Below are 18,066 nucleotides of genomic sequence, written 5' to 3' on the forward strand. Positions count from 1 at the left end.
AAACAGTGCCCATCAAGTCTGACAATAGAGAATGAATTTTAAGCACCAATGTGTGTTAAAGTGTGTTTGTCAAAATAATATCTGAAAATGTCAGTTGTTGAACATAATACTTCTATTTGCAATAGCAATTGATGATATATGCAGTTTATTCCATGTATCAACACTACATGTAGGACAGACATTCCCACATACAGTATACACATACATAGAGGCATATTTCAGCTATGATTTTACCATTCAGAATCCAGAATGGATATGACAATGGGGCCAGCACAGGACGTAATACACCCTTACAACAATCTACTTTTTGATCTTCTTGACTTCTTATCTGGTAAACTGCTACCGTGTGTCAAGAAAAGAGCCCCAATTTGGGGTTAGTGTTCTCCAGTAAAAAAGGTCTGGTTTAGATTAAAAACTATTCCCCTGTGTCCCCATTCATAGGGGCTTGAGAGACTAGTCAGTGGGAGAATTGAGTTGGCACTTTATTGGCCCAAACACCCACAGACCCACAAGGTTGAGGTTACTCATGGACAGTAATTAGTAACTATCTATTTTGTTTGCATTGTGTCTTCTGATTGTCCAAGAATAGAATCCAAAGTGTTAGGAAATATTTGTTCCCATAAATACAAATGAGGATGTCTCTCCTCATACCTCTGGCACTTTAGTCAGACAGCCAGACTGTGTAAAAACTTTATGATGGGAACGGAAACGGAGTTCCCATTGACTAAGCACCATGGAGACCAATCAGAAGAGAATACATACAGCTCAAGGGTGCCAATTGAAAGTCAAGGGGTGTGTCTATTACTCTCTCTTTACAGAGAACCCCTGTGGTTCAAGTCAAGAGCTTCCCTTCCCCTTTCAGTCTGCTCTGTGCATGCCTGAAGGTGACAGAGCCAGCAGCCAAGAGAGTTTTTCACAGTATGTCATAAAACATTATTACACGCATGAATGTATGTAAAATGCTAATATATATATTAGATCCAGTACAATGTAATAACTATAGTCCACACAAACGTGTGAGATGAAAATGGACAAACTAAAGGGTGTGCAATGTGTAGGCCCACTGAGTGGACATTCTGAACCTTGTTTGAAGTCAATAGGTCATATGACCAAAGAGTTATTGACATTCAAAAATGTCGACAAAAAAAGTGTGTTTTTTTAGTGGTGTATACATTTTGTGGGTTAGATGGTGGTGCAATTTATTTTCTCAATTTCCCCTCATTTTTCGTGACAAAATGTGCAATTCACACTCCGACCTGTGAAAGGCAACAATAACCAACACAGCGTCCAGTCTACCGGAAACTCACACGAAGAAGAAATAAACCGAAAGTGAACAGTGACTAAGAACAATTTCCATTTTAGCGTTTTCATTGTTATTTGGACGTTTATTAACACCCTGGAACTCAATAGATGACTCATTTAACTGCACAGCACAACATACTTGCAGCGTGTAGTGTTTAATACGCGCTGGAGACTGGACTTGTTTGATAGATGTTTTCTAGGTAACGCTAACAATGGCTAACTGTATGGTTTTTCACACTCAAATGGCCTCCATCATGGAGGTGCTAGCGAATGCAGCTGTAGCAGAGATCTGTAAACTCGTAGACGACGACTATGCAGTGTTTCGTTTGGAAATAACTCAAAGCCAGAAAGAAAACAGGGGATTGCGAAGGAAACTACAGCTACTGGAAATGAAAGTGGCACGGGAGCGCGCAGAGAGGACAATGAGAGAGCGCGTCCTCGCCAGTCGTCCCAGTAGTGTCAAGATCCTCGACCGACACAGAGGAATGGCAAGAGGTACATTTTGCATAACAGTGTGTTGTGGACATTATTATATTGCACACTGCATTATTATATTGCAGTGTACATACAGCCTTACCCATGGATCTTGGGTCCATGAAAGGAGGTATCAGCCTACTCAGTGACACCCACAAATTACAATTCTGAAGAGTTTGTAGACATATTTGCGTCGTAGATCTTATTGTGGAACTGTGGGAAATCACCTCACCTTTCAGCCTATCCCATAAGGTGGCGCACAATTGGCCTAGCGTCATCCGGGTTAGAGTTTAGCCGGCTAGGCCGTCATTGTAAATAAGAATTTGTTCTTAACTGACTTGCCTAGTTAAATAAAGGTTAAATAAATATTGTGCCTATTTAATATTCACATTGCAATGTACATCCTTACTTATGGATCTTGGGTCCATAAAAAGGGGAATTAGCCTATTCCGTGACACCTACAGAACACAACTGTGAATAGTTTAAACAAATATTAGCATTGTGGAACTTATAACTGTGGGAAATCACCTCATTATACAGCCTATTCCGTACCAAGATCATAGGTATAAGGGTGCACATTGCAAAATGCTTTTCAATACAATAGACTGAATAGCGATGTGATTTCCCACAGTTAAACACAATAAGAGCTACACCGCTAATATTTGTGTAAACTTTTCAGAATTGTAATCTGTGGTTGTCACTGAGTAGGCTGATACCTATGGATCTTGGGTCCATGACATGGGGTAAGGCTGTACAGTGCATATAAGTACGCCTTCAATGCACTTATGAAGTCTACAACCACAGTGCGATTAACATATTTTGTTGCGTTAAACTAAATTGTCTTTTGTTGAATTTAAAATACATTCCAACCTTGTTTAGAATGATCTAGTCCAATTGTGGCATGATTCCACTATTTTTATCATTTTGCATCAATGGGGGACTTTCAGTTTGAAGGCGAACAACCACTATTGTTGCTCATGCTAATATTGTTCATGATACACACACATTTTTCAGAAGGCCAAGGCTGTGCAGCCTGTCGCCATTCATATATAGCGCACTGCCTCTTCCCTGTTCCCTTCTGCATGTGTTACCTAGAATTGGGTCTAGTTCACTTTCTGGATAGTATGCAATAAATCCCCTGATTACTTAACTATCTTGCAATGACACAATATCATATTCTAACCAGATTCTTGATTACTGCATTTCCTATTATTTCCTCAATGAAAACAATGTGATGCAAGTAACAATACATTGATCAATACAAAGCATATTAAAAGTTATGAAAAGTGTTACCGTGCCAATTCTAGACAGTATCAATAGTGAACAATATATCGTTGTTCATTGACAGTGCCTACCTCTTTCCCCCCCCCAATCACTCTCTCTCAGGTGAAGGACATCTCACTGGAGGCTACAGGAGCTCTGTGAAGCCAGCGGGACACAATACATGGAGAGATGACCAACCAATCACTGTTGATGAGGGGAGTGGAACCTCAACCCAGAACGTTATCATGCTAGAGGTTTGTGTAATAGTGGTGCATTAAAAATTACGGTTAATTTGACTAACATTTGGCAAGTTTATTTCATAAAGGCTCCCCTTAGCTATTCACTTGCTTACATGTACATCCTTATTTATCTGCCATAGGGGAGCTTGTGAGACTTCCCTATGACATTGTTATTCAATTCAACCCATGTACTGGTAATAACCTCCTCTCTTCTTGTGTCAGTCTGCAGACGCAGAGGCTGCAGGTCCTGGAGTCAAGCAGGAGAGGTCTGAAGGAGAGGAGGACACACAGCACAGCAGAGACATCCAGGCTGGAGCGCCCCCTGTAAGCACAGAGGAACCCACCACTGTCCCAGCACAGCCCAGGACCCGACGCAGCATCACGGAGGTCAGTGGAACGCTGAACGCCGTCCTCAAGTCAGAGATCGACACCAAGACTTTAACTGTGACACACAGGCTCTTAGACACAGGTTCTGACCAAAGATCAGACCCAGAGAGACTTGGGCGGGGGAGACTGGGCTGTCCTCCTGCTCCCGGTTCTGACTACTTACCGGTATTTCACCAGAGGATGGTTCATTGCCGTGGGGATGGTGATGATGACGCGATAGACACTGGTGGTGATGATCCGTCTTGTTCTTACACTACGGAGATGGACCCTGGCAACATATCCTTGGGTTTAGAGACACAGACTGATCTGTCTAGAGGGGACTGGAACCAGTACAGTAGTAGTGTATACTCTGAAGGGTGCCTAGATGAGAAAGAGGAGGTTATAGTGGTAGATGAGGTGGCTGTGAAAGTAGAGGGCGTCATTCCTCCCACATGGAATGCAGATAGTTCCCTAGGAAACAGACACTCACAAGGCAGAGATTTCTTAGATTACAGGGAAAGCTTAGAGACAAATCCAAATGTTGAGACCCACTCCCCTTCACACGCATTCAGTGATCGCGACCCAGTGTCCACGTCGATGGGACCTTCCGATTCACACGCCCGAGTCCCTTTTGATCAGGTATTGAACTCAAAGGACCAAATGGCCAAGGCTCGGGGAGGGGGAGCAACATCAGGCAATAGTAAAGAGAAACGGTTCCTCTGCATGTTCTGTAACAAAGGCTTCAGCTGCTCCCAGAATGTGGAGATCCACCAGAGAGTCCACACAGGAGAGAAACCTTACAGCTGCCCCCAGTGTCACATGCGCTTCGCCCAGTCTGGCAGCCTGAAGCGGCACCAGAGGGTCCACACAGGGGAGAAACCCTACAGCTGCCCCCAGTGTGAGAAGAGGTTCTCTCGCCAACACCTGCTGAAGACGCACCTGAAGGTTCACACGGGAGAGAGGCCGTACGCCTGTACGCACTGCGGGAAGAGGTTCTCAGAGAGGAGCTCCCTCCGGATACACCAGCAGAAAAATCATTCCACTCTATAACATAGAAAGTTTGTTTAGATCAAACCCTGCAATAAATATAGACTCAGCGACATGACTTAGATGCACAAAGTAAACAGCGGTAGTGGGTCAATTTCTACAACAACAATGAGCGTTGATGCACAAGGCTAAACTTCTCTGATGTTTTGGTCCTGCACCTTGTAGCAGCGTGAAGCGAACCCATGTGCAGATACTCTTTGTGACTGTGTGAGACCATCACGCTCATCACAATATCTGTGGTTCTGCTCGTGGCAACCACATAACAAGTCTTCCTTTTAAAGACAGGTTCATTTTCATTGTTGTCAGAATAACAGATTTCAGTGTTGAATATTCCTGGGTAGAATATTGCAGTCAGGCATTGTGTGATACACATATAATTACAGTGCCTTCAGAAAGTATTCAAATCACTTTACTTTTTCCACATTTTGTTGTCACTGGCCTACACACAATACCCCATAATGTGAAAGTGGAATTATGTTTTTAGACATTTTTACAAATGAATAAAAAATTAAAAGCTGAAATGTATTGAGTCAATACGTATTCAACCCCTTTGTCATGGATAGCCTAAATAAGTTCAGTAGTAAAAATGTGTCACATAAGTTGCATAGTGTTTAACATGATTTTGAATGACTTCCTCGTCTCTGTCACACATACAGATAATTGTCAGGTCCCTCAGTCGAGCAGTGAATTTCAAACACAGATTCAACCACAAAGACCAGGAAGGTATTCCAATGCCTCACAAAGAAGGGCACATATTGGTAAATGGGTCAAATAAAAATAAAAGCAGGCATTGAATATCCCTTTGAGCATGGGGAAGTTATTAATTACACTTTGGATGGTGTATCAATACACCCAGTCACTAAAAATATACAGGCATCTTTCCTAACTCAGTTGCCGGAGAGGAAAGAAACCACTCAGCGTCTTCACCATGAGGCCAATGGTGACTTTGAAACAGTTACAGCGTTTAATGGCTATAGGAGAAAACTGAGGATGGATGAAAGGCATTGTATTTACTCCACAATACTAACCTAATTGACAGAGTGAAAAGAAGGAAGCCTGTACATACAAATATTCCCAAACATGCATCCTGTTTGCAAATGGGCACTAAAGTAAAACTGCAAGAAATGTGGCTAAGAAATGAACTTTGTTCTGAATACAAAGCGTTATGTTTGGGGCAAATACAAAACAACCCATAACTGAGTACCACACTACATATTTTCAAGCATGGTGGTGGCTGCATCATGTTATGGGTGTGCTTGTCATCGGCAAGGAATGAGTTTATCATAAAAAGAAACAGAATAGAGCTAAGAAAAGGCAAAATCCTAGAGGAAAACCTGGGTCAGTCTGCAACAGACACTGGGAAATTAATTCACCTTGCAGCAGGACAACAACCTTAAACACAAGGCCAAATATATGCTGGCGTTGCATACCAAGACGACATTGAATGTTCCTGAGTGGCCTAGTTACAGTTTTGACTTCAATCTGCTTGAAAATCGATGGCAAGACTTGAAAATGTCTATCTGTCTAATGATCAATAACCAATTGGACAGAGCATGAAGAGTATGTTTTAAGGATAATGTGAAAATATTGTACAATCCAGGTGTGCAAAGCTCTCAGTGACATACCCAGAAAGAATCAAAGCTGTAATCGTTGCCAAAGGTGAATCTAACATGTTTTGACTCGGGTTGAATACTTATCTAATCAAGATATATTTGTGTTTTTTTTAATTTGAAAACATTCCTGAGACACTTAATAAGAAAATGAATACAGTTCATCAAGTACATGCAGATTTGTTGTTGACTTGTGTGTGTGGTTTTCATATGGTGTATTTAACTTGTTTCTGTTTAATAAACACAAAATGGGACTTTTCATTCTAAGACTTTCATTGAGACTCTCTTTAGTATACATCACATCTGATCTCACCCTATTCTGCACACATACAACAGTGCTTTATAACCAGTATACACTTACTAAATATACTTACACATACCCACACACTAACAAACACCTACTCTCCACGTCATTATAGTTTAGTCAGGTTTGTTTGATGATGACTTTTGACTTATCATAGCTGACACATTTTTACCCACAACATCATATTTATGTCCACCATGATGGGTTTAACAGTAATGAAGTCATTCTGTAACTACAGCAAAGCACTCACATGTAGTGGGGATAGGTAAACAACCCATGTTGAAAGTGTATATGTACCTGAGGGAGTGTATGTCTGTGTAATCTGTATCACCTGTCACTTCCAGGAGGAGGAGGGTCCAGAGGTGCTGCTGGTGAAGGAGGAGGGTTGGGGGAACCCTGAGGGGACCATGGTCATAGAGGACAACCAGACTACACCACCTTCTGAAATCACAGAGGAACCAGCTGAGCAGCACAGGACCACACACAGTCTCCCTGAGGTGAGCCCACGGTGAACTACTGTCTCTCAGAGTAGGAGTACTGATCTAGGATCAGTTTAGCCTTTTTGATTATATGGAAAGATCCTAGATCAGCACTCCTACTCTGAGATTATTTTGTGGATACGGGCCCAGCTATTGATTAATTTTGTCTTAAGTGTGGGACCATGCCTTTAAATTATCTAACCATTTTTATTTAACATTTATTTAGCTAGGGAAGTTAGTTAAGAACAAATTCTTATTTTACAATGACAACCTACCCCAGCCAAACCCTCCCCTAACGATGCTGGGCCAATTGTACGCCGCCCTATGGGACTTCTGATCACGGCCAGTTGTGATACAGCCTGGGATCGAACCAGGGTCTGTAGAGACGCCTCTAACACTGCATCTCAGTGCCTTAGACTGCTGCGCCACTCGGGAACCATTAGAGTGTCAAGTAATCAAATCAACTAACACTTTTGCATAGTATCAAATTAACTTGCATAGTACTCATAGCAATCCCTCATTACCCAATCAGAAGATGCTCCATAGCAGGGTGCTCATATCAGATTTCTTGATCCAACATCCTCTCACTCTGTATCTTACAGCCAGTAGACATGGAGGATGGGAAGCCTGATCTGCTGCTGGTCAAAGAGGAGACGATAGAGGATGGACGAGAGAGCACTGACCTGCTGAGTGGACTAAAGATGGGGGAGCAAGGTAAGGGAGAAATACATATAGCCTACATACAGTAATAGATCTTAATTGGGAATAGTGATGCACCTGGCTATAGTGTTTTCTTCATTCATAAAATTAAATCAATACAACTTATGTTTACATACAAAAACGCATAATGTCTTAACTTTACCAGGTGATTGACCAGGTAAAGACACTCCATACGTAGAGTTCTCTCTGTCATGCTTTGTAAACCCTCTTCCTACAGGTGGTTGGCTGGAGGCTAACAGAGGAGACTGGGCAGCCATCATGGATACCCAGACGGGTGCAGCCAAGGGCCCAGCGGATAACATCACTGATCAGGCCAGGACCAGAGATGACATATTGGAGGTCAGTGGATGTGACACTGTCCTCAATTCTGGGCTGGGGAACAACACTGTTAACCACAACCAGAAACATACAGTCGAACAAAAAACAACAACCAAACTTAGTCGACAAGACAGGCTGAGACCAGGGCAGGGTGTAGATTTGGTCTGCGGGGACATGTCCATATACGGCTGGAGAGAACAGACAGACTCAGCTCGCGATGCTGTTTCATGCTCCTATAGTTGTGATTCAGTGAGACTGAGAATTACTGTCAGGTTAACCCCCTAACAGGTGCTGCCTTCAGCCTGCCTTCTATAGGATCTATCAACTGGAACATGGACCCTGCTACAACACAGACACTCCCTGGCCTTCGTCCTCCTCACACTCTCCTTATGTTAAACCAGACCTCAGACAATGCCAGTGCCTCAACACTAAATGGCTACACAAGCCCATTGACAGTAGTAGTAATGCTATCAGTAGATCCGGTGGCAAAGAGAAGCGCTTCCCTGGTTCATTCTGTGGGAAAGCCTTCAGTTTCCCCAAACAGGTGGAGATCCACCAGAGGATGCACACAGGGAAGAAAGAATTTGTCTGCCACCTGTGTGAGAAAAGGTTATCCTACCAGCACGACCTGAAGAGGCATCTGAAGGTCCACACAGGAGAGAGGCCATTCACCTGTACGCACTGCAGGAAGAGGTTCTCAGAGAGGAGCTCACTCTGGATTTGTCAGCAGAAAATGTGTAGAGTATAGTGAGTGACATGTAATATTAGTTCGTTTTTAGTTAATTCTGTTGGTTTTAGATGTACAGTTGAAGTCGGAAGTTTACATACATCTTAGCCAAATACATTTAAACTCAGTTTTTTCACAATTCCTGATATTTAATCCTAGTAAACATTCCCTTTCTTAGGTCAGTTAGGATCACCACTTTATTTTAAGAATGTGAAATGTCAGAATAATAGTAGAGAATGTTTTTCTTTCATCACATTCCCAGTGGGTCAGAAGTTTACATAGACTCAATTAGTATTTGGTAGCATTGCCTTTAAATTTTTTAACTTGGGTCAAACGTTCCGGGTAGTCTTCCATAAGCTTCCCACAATAAGTTGGGTGAATTTTGGCCCATTCCTCCTGACAGAGCTGGTGTAACTGAGTCAGGTTTGTAGGCCTCCTTGCTCGCACACGCTTTTTCAGTTCTGCCCACACATTTTCTATGGGGTTGAGGTCAGGGCTTTGTGATGGCCACTCCAATACCTTGACTTTGTTGTCCTTAAGTCATTTTGCCACATCTTTGGAAGTATGCATGGGGTCATTGTCAATTTGGAAGACCCATTGACGACCAAGCTTTAACTTCCTGACTGATGTCTTGAGATGTTGCTTCAAAATATCCACATAATTTTCCTTCCACATGGCTTTTTTAGGGTGGTTTTGGAGCAGTGGCTTCTTCCTTGCTCAGCGGCCTTTCAGGTTATTTCGATATAGGACTCGTTTTACAGTGGATATAGCATCTTCACAAGGTCCTTTGCTGTTGTTCTGGGATTGATTTGCACTTTTCGCACCAAAGTACGTTCATCTCTAGGAGACAGAACACGTCTCCTTCCTGAGCGGTATGACGGCTGTGTGGTCCCATGGTGTTTATACTTACGTACTATTGTTTGTACAGATGAACGTGGTACTTTCAGGTGTTTGGAAATTGCTCCCAAGAATGAACCAGACTTGTGGTTGTGGAGGTCTTGCCTGATTTCTTTAGATTTTCCCATGATGTCAAGCAAAGAGGCACTCAGTTTGAAGGTAGTCCTTGAAATACATCCACAGTTACACCTCCAATTGACTCAAATGATGTCAATTAGCCTGTCAGAAACTTCTAAAGCCGTGACATCATTTTCTGGAATTTTTCAAGCTGTCTGTTTAAAGGCACAGTCAACTTAGTGTATGTAAACTTCTGACCCACTGGAATTGTGATACAGTGAATTATAAGTGAAATAATCTGTCTGTAAACAATTGTTGGAAAAATGACTTGTGTCATGCACCAAGCAGATGTCCTATCCGACTTGCCAAAACTATAGTTTGTTAACAAGAAATTTATGGAGTGGTTGAAAAACAAGTTTTAATGACTCCAACCTAAGTGTATGTAAACTTCCAACTTCAACTGTATATTCTTCACTGATGAGTGACAACTTTGTCCCTTTTTAGATTGATACTGGTGTTTTAAAGTGAGATAAGGATGGTGCTGTAATTCATGTTTACTTGACAAGTAGTGAAGCTGTATGAAATGTAAATGTTGAACCTTTTCCAAAGTATCTTAACATTAAATCGAGGGTACCATATTTACAGAAAAGGTCAAGTGTTACCATAGTGAGAAAAGTTATTGCACCTGTCACATGTATTGTTTTGTGCAATAAAATTACTGAAATTCATGTTTTGTGATTGTATGACCATTTTGTTTAAATTAAATACAAAATTGACTCTCTGCTGACTGACCTGGTTATTTTTGTATCATTGCAGGGACTGAGTTGCTCTTATCTCAGTCGAACCAAAACATTATACTTAATTCTTTAATTAACACACAAGGACATTTTTTATAATAAACTCCAATGGCTCCATATTGTTAGGTACTTGAATCACAGTGTTAGAGATGGGCTTGACTGTGGTTAACATTTTATAATATCATGTCATGTTTCTATATGTACAGCAAAGAGTTTCTTATATGCTTTTCTGTACAATCTTTGTTTGCAGTCTGCAGTCCATGAAGACCTGCTTATATCCAGTGTTACTGGTGGGAGAGAGTGGACCTCTGAAGCAACTGATCACATACCCTGGCCCCGGATCAGAACCATGGATCAGGAGCCTTCAGTCTTCCTTCCCGAGTTGGAACAAGGACCCAACCAAGAGGGACAGAGACTCATCCACCACCACACAGAACACAACCAGTGGACAAGTGGATTGAACAACCTCAGTCCTGGTGGTCATCAGAGAGACCGAGGCTCCAGTCAGGGATCCAGTCTGCAGCCCAGACCCTTTTCTTCACAGTCTCAGTGCGGGGATGAAACCGGGCCTTGGGCTGATAGAGATAGACCCTCCTGTTCCTATGATACAAACACCACAGTATCCATGATGAACAGAGCAGGTTACCCTGGGTTTCAGCCTTCACAGAGAGTGACAGGAGACCAGAGTCTAACAGGAAGTCTGTCTTCTCCTTCAGGGTCTTATCTAATGCCTCGTGACTGGGTTCATAGAAGGCCTGAACCTGTGTCTAGTCTTCCTCAGTTACCTCCTGGTTACCCCACCAATACAGACAGGGTCAGGATGGGCGTTCACAACAAGAGGTACCTAGCCTATAACACAGAACACAATTCCAACAACACCCCGACAATGGCTAGAGGTCAAGGAAGGAGTTCAAAGATTAACCACCTGAGGGTGGTGGTTCCTGCTTCTACCTCCTCTGGTGTCATTGGGTCACAACGTGGGAGGCCGAGCATTAAGGCAGACGCCGACAAGCTGTACATCTGCCCAACGTGTGGGAAGCGCTTTGCTAAAGCAAACTATGTGAAGGAGCACCAGACCATTCACACCAAGGAGAGGCCCTTCAAGTGTAAGCTGTGTTACAAGAGCTTCTCCTTCCTGAGTAACCTTATCAGACATAGGAGTGTCCACAATGGAGAGAAGCCATTCAGCTGTACCCAGTGTCACATGCGCTTTGCCCATGCTGGCAACCTGAAGAGGCACCAGAAGGTCCACACGGTAGAAAGTCTACAGCTGACCCCAGTGTGAGAAGAGGTTCTCCCACCAGCACCAGCTGAAGATGCACTTGAAGGTCCACACAGGAGAAAGGCCATTCACCTGTACACACTGCAAGATGTTCTCAGAGAGGAGCTACCTCAGGATACACCAGGAGAAAATGCACACAGCCCATGTATAGAGTATAGTGCATGTAATGTAGTAATAGTTAGTTTGTAGTTAATTCTGTTGGTTTTGGGTGTAGTAGGGAACTGGATGAGGTGACATGAGGGAAGGACGATTATGATGAGGTAGAGTAGATGATATGATGTTTGGTGTGAAGGTGTCTGTAAAAATGCTTTCCTGATGAAGAGTGAAACTGGCCCTTTAGTTTGATACTTGTGTTTTATAGTGAGGAAATGATAGTGCCTTAATTCATGTTTACTTACTTGTAATTACATTTTAGACATTTAGAAGACGCTCCTATCTAGAGCGACTTACAGGAGCAATTAGGGTTAAGTGCCTCAAGGTCTCATCAACAGATTTCTCACCTAGTCGTCATGGAGACTTGAACCAGTGACTTTGGTTCTTAACTGCTAGGCTACCTGCCAGCTACTTGACATATAGTAGGGAAGATATGGACCAAACTTGTTTTTGCGTGGATTCTGAGACGCAGTTAGCTTTTAACAGCTAGGAAACACCGCTAACCAAACAACAGTGCTAGGTGGCTGTACTACAAAAACACCGGTCGTCGTCGTGGGAAAGACGCATTGTTAAAAACTTTTTGTAAACAACTGGTTGCAGTAAAGAGCCAACCTGGATACTAAGGAGATCCAGAGGGAAATCGACGAGTATCAACAGCTTTACGCTATGGAGGAACAACATACTCCATGGAAAGATCCAGCTACCTCACAAAATAACCCCCCCCAAAAAGACATTCAGCTACAGAAAGACGATTTACTTACCGTTTAAGTAGAGGCTAGTGCTCTGGCTGGAATCCATGCAACACTGGAAAAGTTGTATGAGGAAGTAGCAGGGCTGAGGGGGGAGTCTGGAGTTTAGCCAGAGTAAAATATTAATGCTCCATGGAGAGAACAAGACACTCACAGCCAAGGTAAAAATCCACAATTCCAACATGGATTGTCAACTTAGGAAAAACAGAGTGATGAGGGAGTCGCTCCTAGACATACAAAGTCATAGCATGCGTGAAAATCTAATATTTTCTCGGATTCCTGAGGACGCATCCAATAATCCAGAGGGCGTGATCAGATAATTCATGCAGTCCGCCTTGAAACTTCCTCTAGAGGCTGTAAACAAGGTGTCTTTCCACCGAGTACACAGACTTGGTGCTCAGAGTGACAAGACCAAGGGTCCCTGACAGATCATCGCAAAATGTGAACGCTACCAACAAAAGGAGCTGATCAAAAGCAGGGGAAGGGAGCTTAAAGGGACCAAATTCGGTCTTATTGACCAATTTCCATGTGAGATAAATGAACGTTGTAAGAGGCTGTATCCTGTACGGAGGCAACAGAGGGAGAGGGGTAAGCGTGCCTTTCTCATTGTGGACAATCTCTTTATAGATGGACAGCTATTCGAGACAGCTCCATAACACCATGGCTGTACTAAATTCCACAGAGACTTCAGGTTACAAAAAAAAGAGAGTATGGGAACTGTAAATATGAACACACGTACTCAATTACATGCTCGCTTACACATACGGACTTATACAAATACACTTGATCTCGCTCTCTTTCACTCTTCTCTTTTCTCCCACTCTCCCTCTATTGTCAAACTGTTCTATAATTTAATGCTTCTTGTTTGGCTATCTTTTCTATATCTTTGTCTACATGTTTACAACAAGCAAGGGGAAGATGGCAGAATAGGATCATTGGGGAATAATAACATATTGTACGGGATACATTTGTACTGTAGTGAAGCCGTCTATAGTAATGCAAGATCTCTTTCAAAATCATGTGAAACGTCAATTGCTATGGAAATGCTGGGATGTGTTTTCAATGATGTAAAGGTAATTATGATACAATATGGATTGCAATTATCAACATGGATATTGTTAGGTTCTAATTCTCAGAGTAAGAAACTCAATGGACATTTATGAAAGCTTAACCAAGTTTATTCTGCTCAAAGGGTCAGTACAGCTGCATCAGACAAAAACATTTTCCACCACCACAAGTATATATACTCCAATTTTGACCTGACCTCAACCTCCTTGACACCTTGTCCAAAGATCTCTACCCTTCTCCCCTAACACATTCCAAAGCCATCTGGCTCCTACAGATGACCATTAACTTCTGATGTAAAAATCAGTCTCTTTCCATCCTTAGATACTATACTTCTGAGTATAACAATGTTCCAAGTTTAACCCAGAATCAAACAATATTAAGGCTATACGCACTACATGTTACACACATAGACATCCATGCAAATTGGCAGGGTTATTTATTTGGACATCACACATTATAGTTTTAATCTTATACAGACATTGTACACACACTCACTAAATCACATCAAATATTATACATCAACCTACTCAGATTTACTACTCACATAATATCTTGTCTCAATGTTCTAACATCTGTGGCATTGGCTCACAGGCAAACAGGCAACTGAATAAAACACATTTCTAGAAACTATTTCTTGAATTCTAAATATCAGACTTGAAAGCTCTAATTTTGACTGTCATAATAACTCTGATGGCAGTAACTTTACAAGCACTAATTATGGTCAATTTAGACTGAGTATAATATCTAGTTATGGTAAGGGGTGAAATAAGTATAGCCAGTTATAATTGTAACAGATAATAAAAAAAGATCAGTCTTTGCATGGCTAACAAAAGGAATATAACATATACTATTTACAGGAAACTCACTCTACATCCTTAGATGAAGTTGGGTGGAAAAAGGAATGTGGTGGTGAAATAATATGCTGTCATGGACAAAGGAACTCAAAAGGTGTGATGATATTAATTAACAAAAACTTTGATCTGAATGTGCAAATAGTCAGGAATGATTCGTAAAGAAAGGTGGATCTTTTTGAACATGAAAGTGGACGAAAAAGAGATTTGGCTCATTAACGCCCACATCGGATAGCTGTATAGGTGATAATGGTAGCGGGCCCTGGTCATATATGTTCCATTCCTTATATAGCCATTCTGTCTCAGCTCTGCAAAGTGGACAGCCTAGATGCTGCTAATAATGGAAATGTAATCATAGTCATGAGTTTAGCCCACACGTCGAAGTAGACATACTTGGTATTCATATCACAAAAGATATAAATAAGCTCTCCACAATGAATTTCAATAGAAAACTTGTAAAAAATAGACAAGATCCTGCAACCATGGAAAAATTGCCCTGATTTAACTCCTTAGTCATCTCAGTTTACTCGCTTACTTATGGTGCTGCCTACTCCTGATGATTTGTTTTTCAAATCATATAAGCAAAACATATTTTACTTTATCTGGGATGCTAAACCAGACAAAATAAAGCGTACCTATCTATATAATGAATATGAATTGGGTGGGTTGAGATTATTAAATATAAAAGCACTAAACCTCTCTCTAAAAGCTTCACTTATTCAAAAGTTGTATTTGAACCCTAAGTGGTTCGCAAGTAGATTACTAAGAAAAGCTCATTCATTGTTTAAAAATGGCCTTTGCCGATTGACATTCAAAGTATCTCTTTTTCAAACAAGCATTGCAGCGCTAGCTACAATTTCATCCCCTGAAAAGATAGAACAGATATTATGGCTTAACTAAAATGTGCTGGTTGATAAAATACCTGTATTTATGGGAAAGATGTTTGAAAATTGTATTTTGTTCTTAAATTATATTGCAAATTGGAATGGTAGAGTTGTGTCTTTCATGGAGTTATCAGAATTGTATGAGAAGGTCTGCTCAATCCAAGAGTACAACCAATTGATTACAGCATTACCCCAAAAATGGAGGAGGCAGGTGGCAGCGGGAGGAGGTAGGGAACTGGTCTGTCTGCCCAATATAAAGGATCAAAAGTATACCAGTTTAATTTGAGAACCAGTATGTTGACAACTGTGCCATACAGATTGCAAAATAGTTCCATGGTACAGGGTTTATGAGTTGATATATAAAACAACGCAAGATTCAAGACTTCGTGCTTTTCAGCTAAAATTATTATATAGAATTCTCGCCACCAACAAAAATGTGGAATATTTGGGGCATAAAATCATTGAAGCTCTGCAGATTTTGTTGTGATGATACAGAATCAATAGACCATTAATTTTGGCATTGCCACTCAGGTAGCCTGTTTCTGGTCTCAGGTTCAGGAATGGCTAAAAATGCATAGCATTGATCAAAATTTACCCTAGAAATAATACTGTTAGGAGGTCTGGAGAGACCGGGTCAGTCAATTATTAATACTCCTAGTAAAAGTATTTATCTTCAACTCACAATCTGTGGATTCTATTTGATTAGATAGATTGAAATTGGACGTTAAACATCACAGCATAGTTGAAAGATTTACAGTGGGGAGAACAAGTATTTGATACACTGCCGATTTACAAAGCATGTTAGGGTAGGTTTTAATAGTCACAGTGGGTCCAACATTTCCTATACACTTCCTGAGAATCGGCTTCCTATTTCGCAACAAAGCATCCTTCACACATGCTGCCAAACATACCCTCGTAAAACTGACCATCCTACCGATCCTCGACTTCAGCGATGTCATTTACAAATTAGCCTCCAACACTCTACTCAGCAAATTGGATGCAGTCTATCACAGTGCCATCCGTTTTGTCACCAAAGCCCCATATACTACCCACCACTGCGACCTGTATGCTCTCGTTCGCTGGCCCTCACTTCATACTTGTCACCAAACCCACAGGCTCCAGGTCATCTATAAGTCTTTGCTAGGTAAGGCCCCGCCTAATCTCAGCTCACTGGTCACCATAGCAACACCCACCCGTAGCACGCGCTCCAGCAGGTATATCTCACTGGTCACCCCCAAAGCCAATTCTTCCTTTGGCCACCTCTCCTTCCAGTTCTCTGCTGCCAATGACTGGAACGAACTGAAAAAAATCACTGAAGCTGGAGACTCATATCTCCCTCACTAGCTTCCTGTTTGAGTTTCTGCCTATAGGAAGGGAGGAGCAAAATGGAGTTTATTAGATTTGCCGAGGGCCTTGTAGGTATCCTGGAAGTTGGAGTTGCAGTGGTTGAGTGTTTTAGCAGCACGAGTACTACAGTCAATGTGTTGATAGAACTTCAGTAACATTTTTTTCAAATTTGCTTTGTTAAAATCTCCAGCTACAATAATTGTGGCCTCAGGATATATCGTTTCCAGTTTGCATTAAGTCCAGTGAAGTTCTTTGAGGGCCGTTGTGGTATCGGCTTGAGAGGGAATATACACGGCTGTGAATATAACCGAAGAGAATTGCCTTGGGAGGTAATACGGTTGGCATTTGATTTAGGTATTCTAGGTTGATGAACAAAAGGACTTGAGTTCCTGTATGTTATCACAATCACACCATGAGTCATGAAACATACACCCTTCTTCCCAAAGAGATATTTATTCATGTCTGCGTGATGAACTGAGAACCCAACTGGCTTTACGGACTCGGACAGTATATCCCGAGAGAGCCTTGTTTCTGTGAAACAGGGTATGTTACAATCCCTGATGTCTCTCTGGAAGGAACTCCTCGCCCTGAGCTCAACAACTTTATTATCCAGAGACTGAACATTAGCGAGTAACATACTCGGAAGTGGTGGGTGGTGTATGCGCCTCCTGAGTCAGACCAGAAGTCCACTCCGAGCACCTCTTTTCTGCCTTGGCGGTGTTTTGGATCAGCCTCTGGAATCAGTTCAATCGCCTTGGGGTGTACAAACTAAGGATCCGATTCGGGAAAGTCGTATTCCTGGTCATAATTCTGATAATGCTGGTGAGTTACCGCCTCTCTGATTTCCAAAAGTTCTTCCCGGCAGTATGTAATAACAAAACATTTCCTGGGCTAATAATGTAAGAAATAACACAAACTAAATACTGCAAAGTTTTCTAAAAGCTAGAAGCACAGCAGCCCTATCCGTCAGTGACATTTTCCGCGTCATACCCTTCAGGGATCGACCCTTGTTGTGCTTTGCTCTCCAGAGCAGGGCACCGTTCAAAAGAGTGATCAATGGGGTAGCATTGAGTGTAGAGGTTGGTCAAATAAATAAAAAATATTCCTGGTGTTTGACGCCCAGTTTGGTGAG

General features: G+C 41.8%; 1 protein-coding gene across 1 annotated transcript; it reads left to right on the forward strand.

Annotated features, from left to right (window-relative positions):
* The first annotated feature begins 1,122 nt into the window (after window positions 1–1,122).
* LOC110498491 (uncharacterized) lies at window positions 1,123–15,689 on the forward strand. Its single transcript, XM_021575139.3, has 7 exons — window positions 1,123–1,797; window positions 3,163–3,293; window positions 3,501–3,665; window positions 6,950–7,102; window positions 7,687–7,798; window positions 8,022–8,143; window positions 10,851–15,689. Exons 1-7 carry the CDS (start codon window positions 1,515–1,517, stop codon window positions 11,883–11,885), a joined length of 2,001 nt encoding a protein of 666 aa, XP_021430814.3. The 5' UTR covers window positions 1,123–1,514; the 3' UTR covers window positions 11,886–15,689.
* The last annotated feature ends 2,377 nt before the right edge of the window (window positions 15,690–18,066 follow it).

The sequence above is a fragment of the Oncorhynchus mykiss genome, chromosome 19 (genome assembly GCF_057628025.1).
Source record: "Oncorhynchus mykiss isolate SJ-2025 chromosome 19, ASM5762802v1, whole genome shotgun sequence".
NCBI classification, from domain to species: Eukaryota; Metazoa; Chordata; class Actinopteri; order Salmoniformes; family Salmonidae; genus Oncorhynchus; species Oncorhynchus mykiss.

Coding starts and splice junctions, on each gene's coding strand:
- LOC110498491 (XM_021575139.3), top strand. CDS start 1,515: ATGGCTAACTGTATGGTTTTTCACACTCAAATGGCCTCCATCATGGAG. Junction 3,294..3,500: donor AGAACGTTATCATGCTAGAG/GTTTGTGTAATA, acceptor TTCTTGTGTCAG/TCTGCAGACGCAGAGGCTGC. Junction 7,103..7,686: donor CCACACACAGTCTCCCTGAG/GTGAGCCCACGG, acceptor TGTATCTTACAG/CCAGTAGACATGGAGGATGG.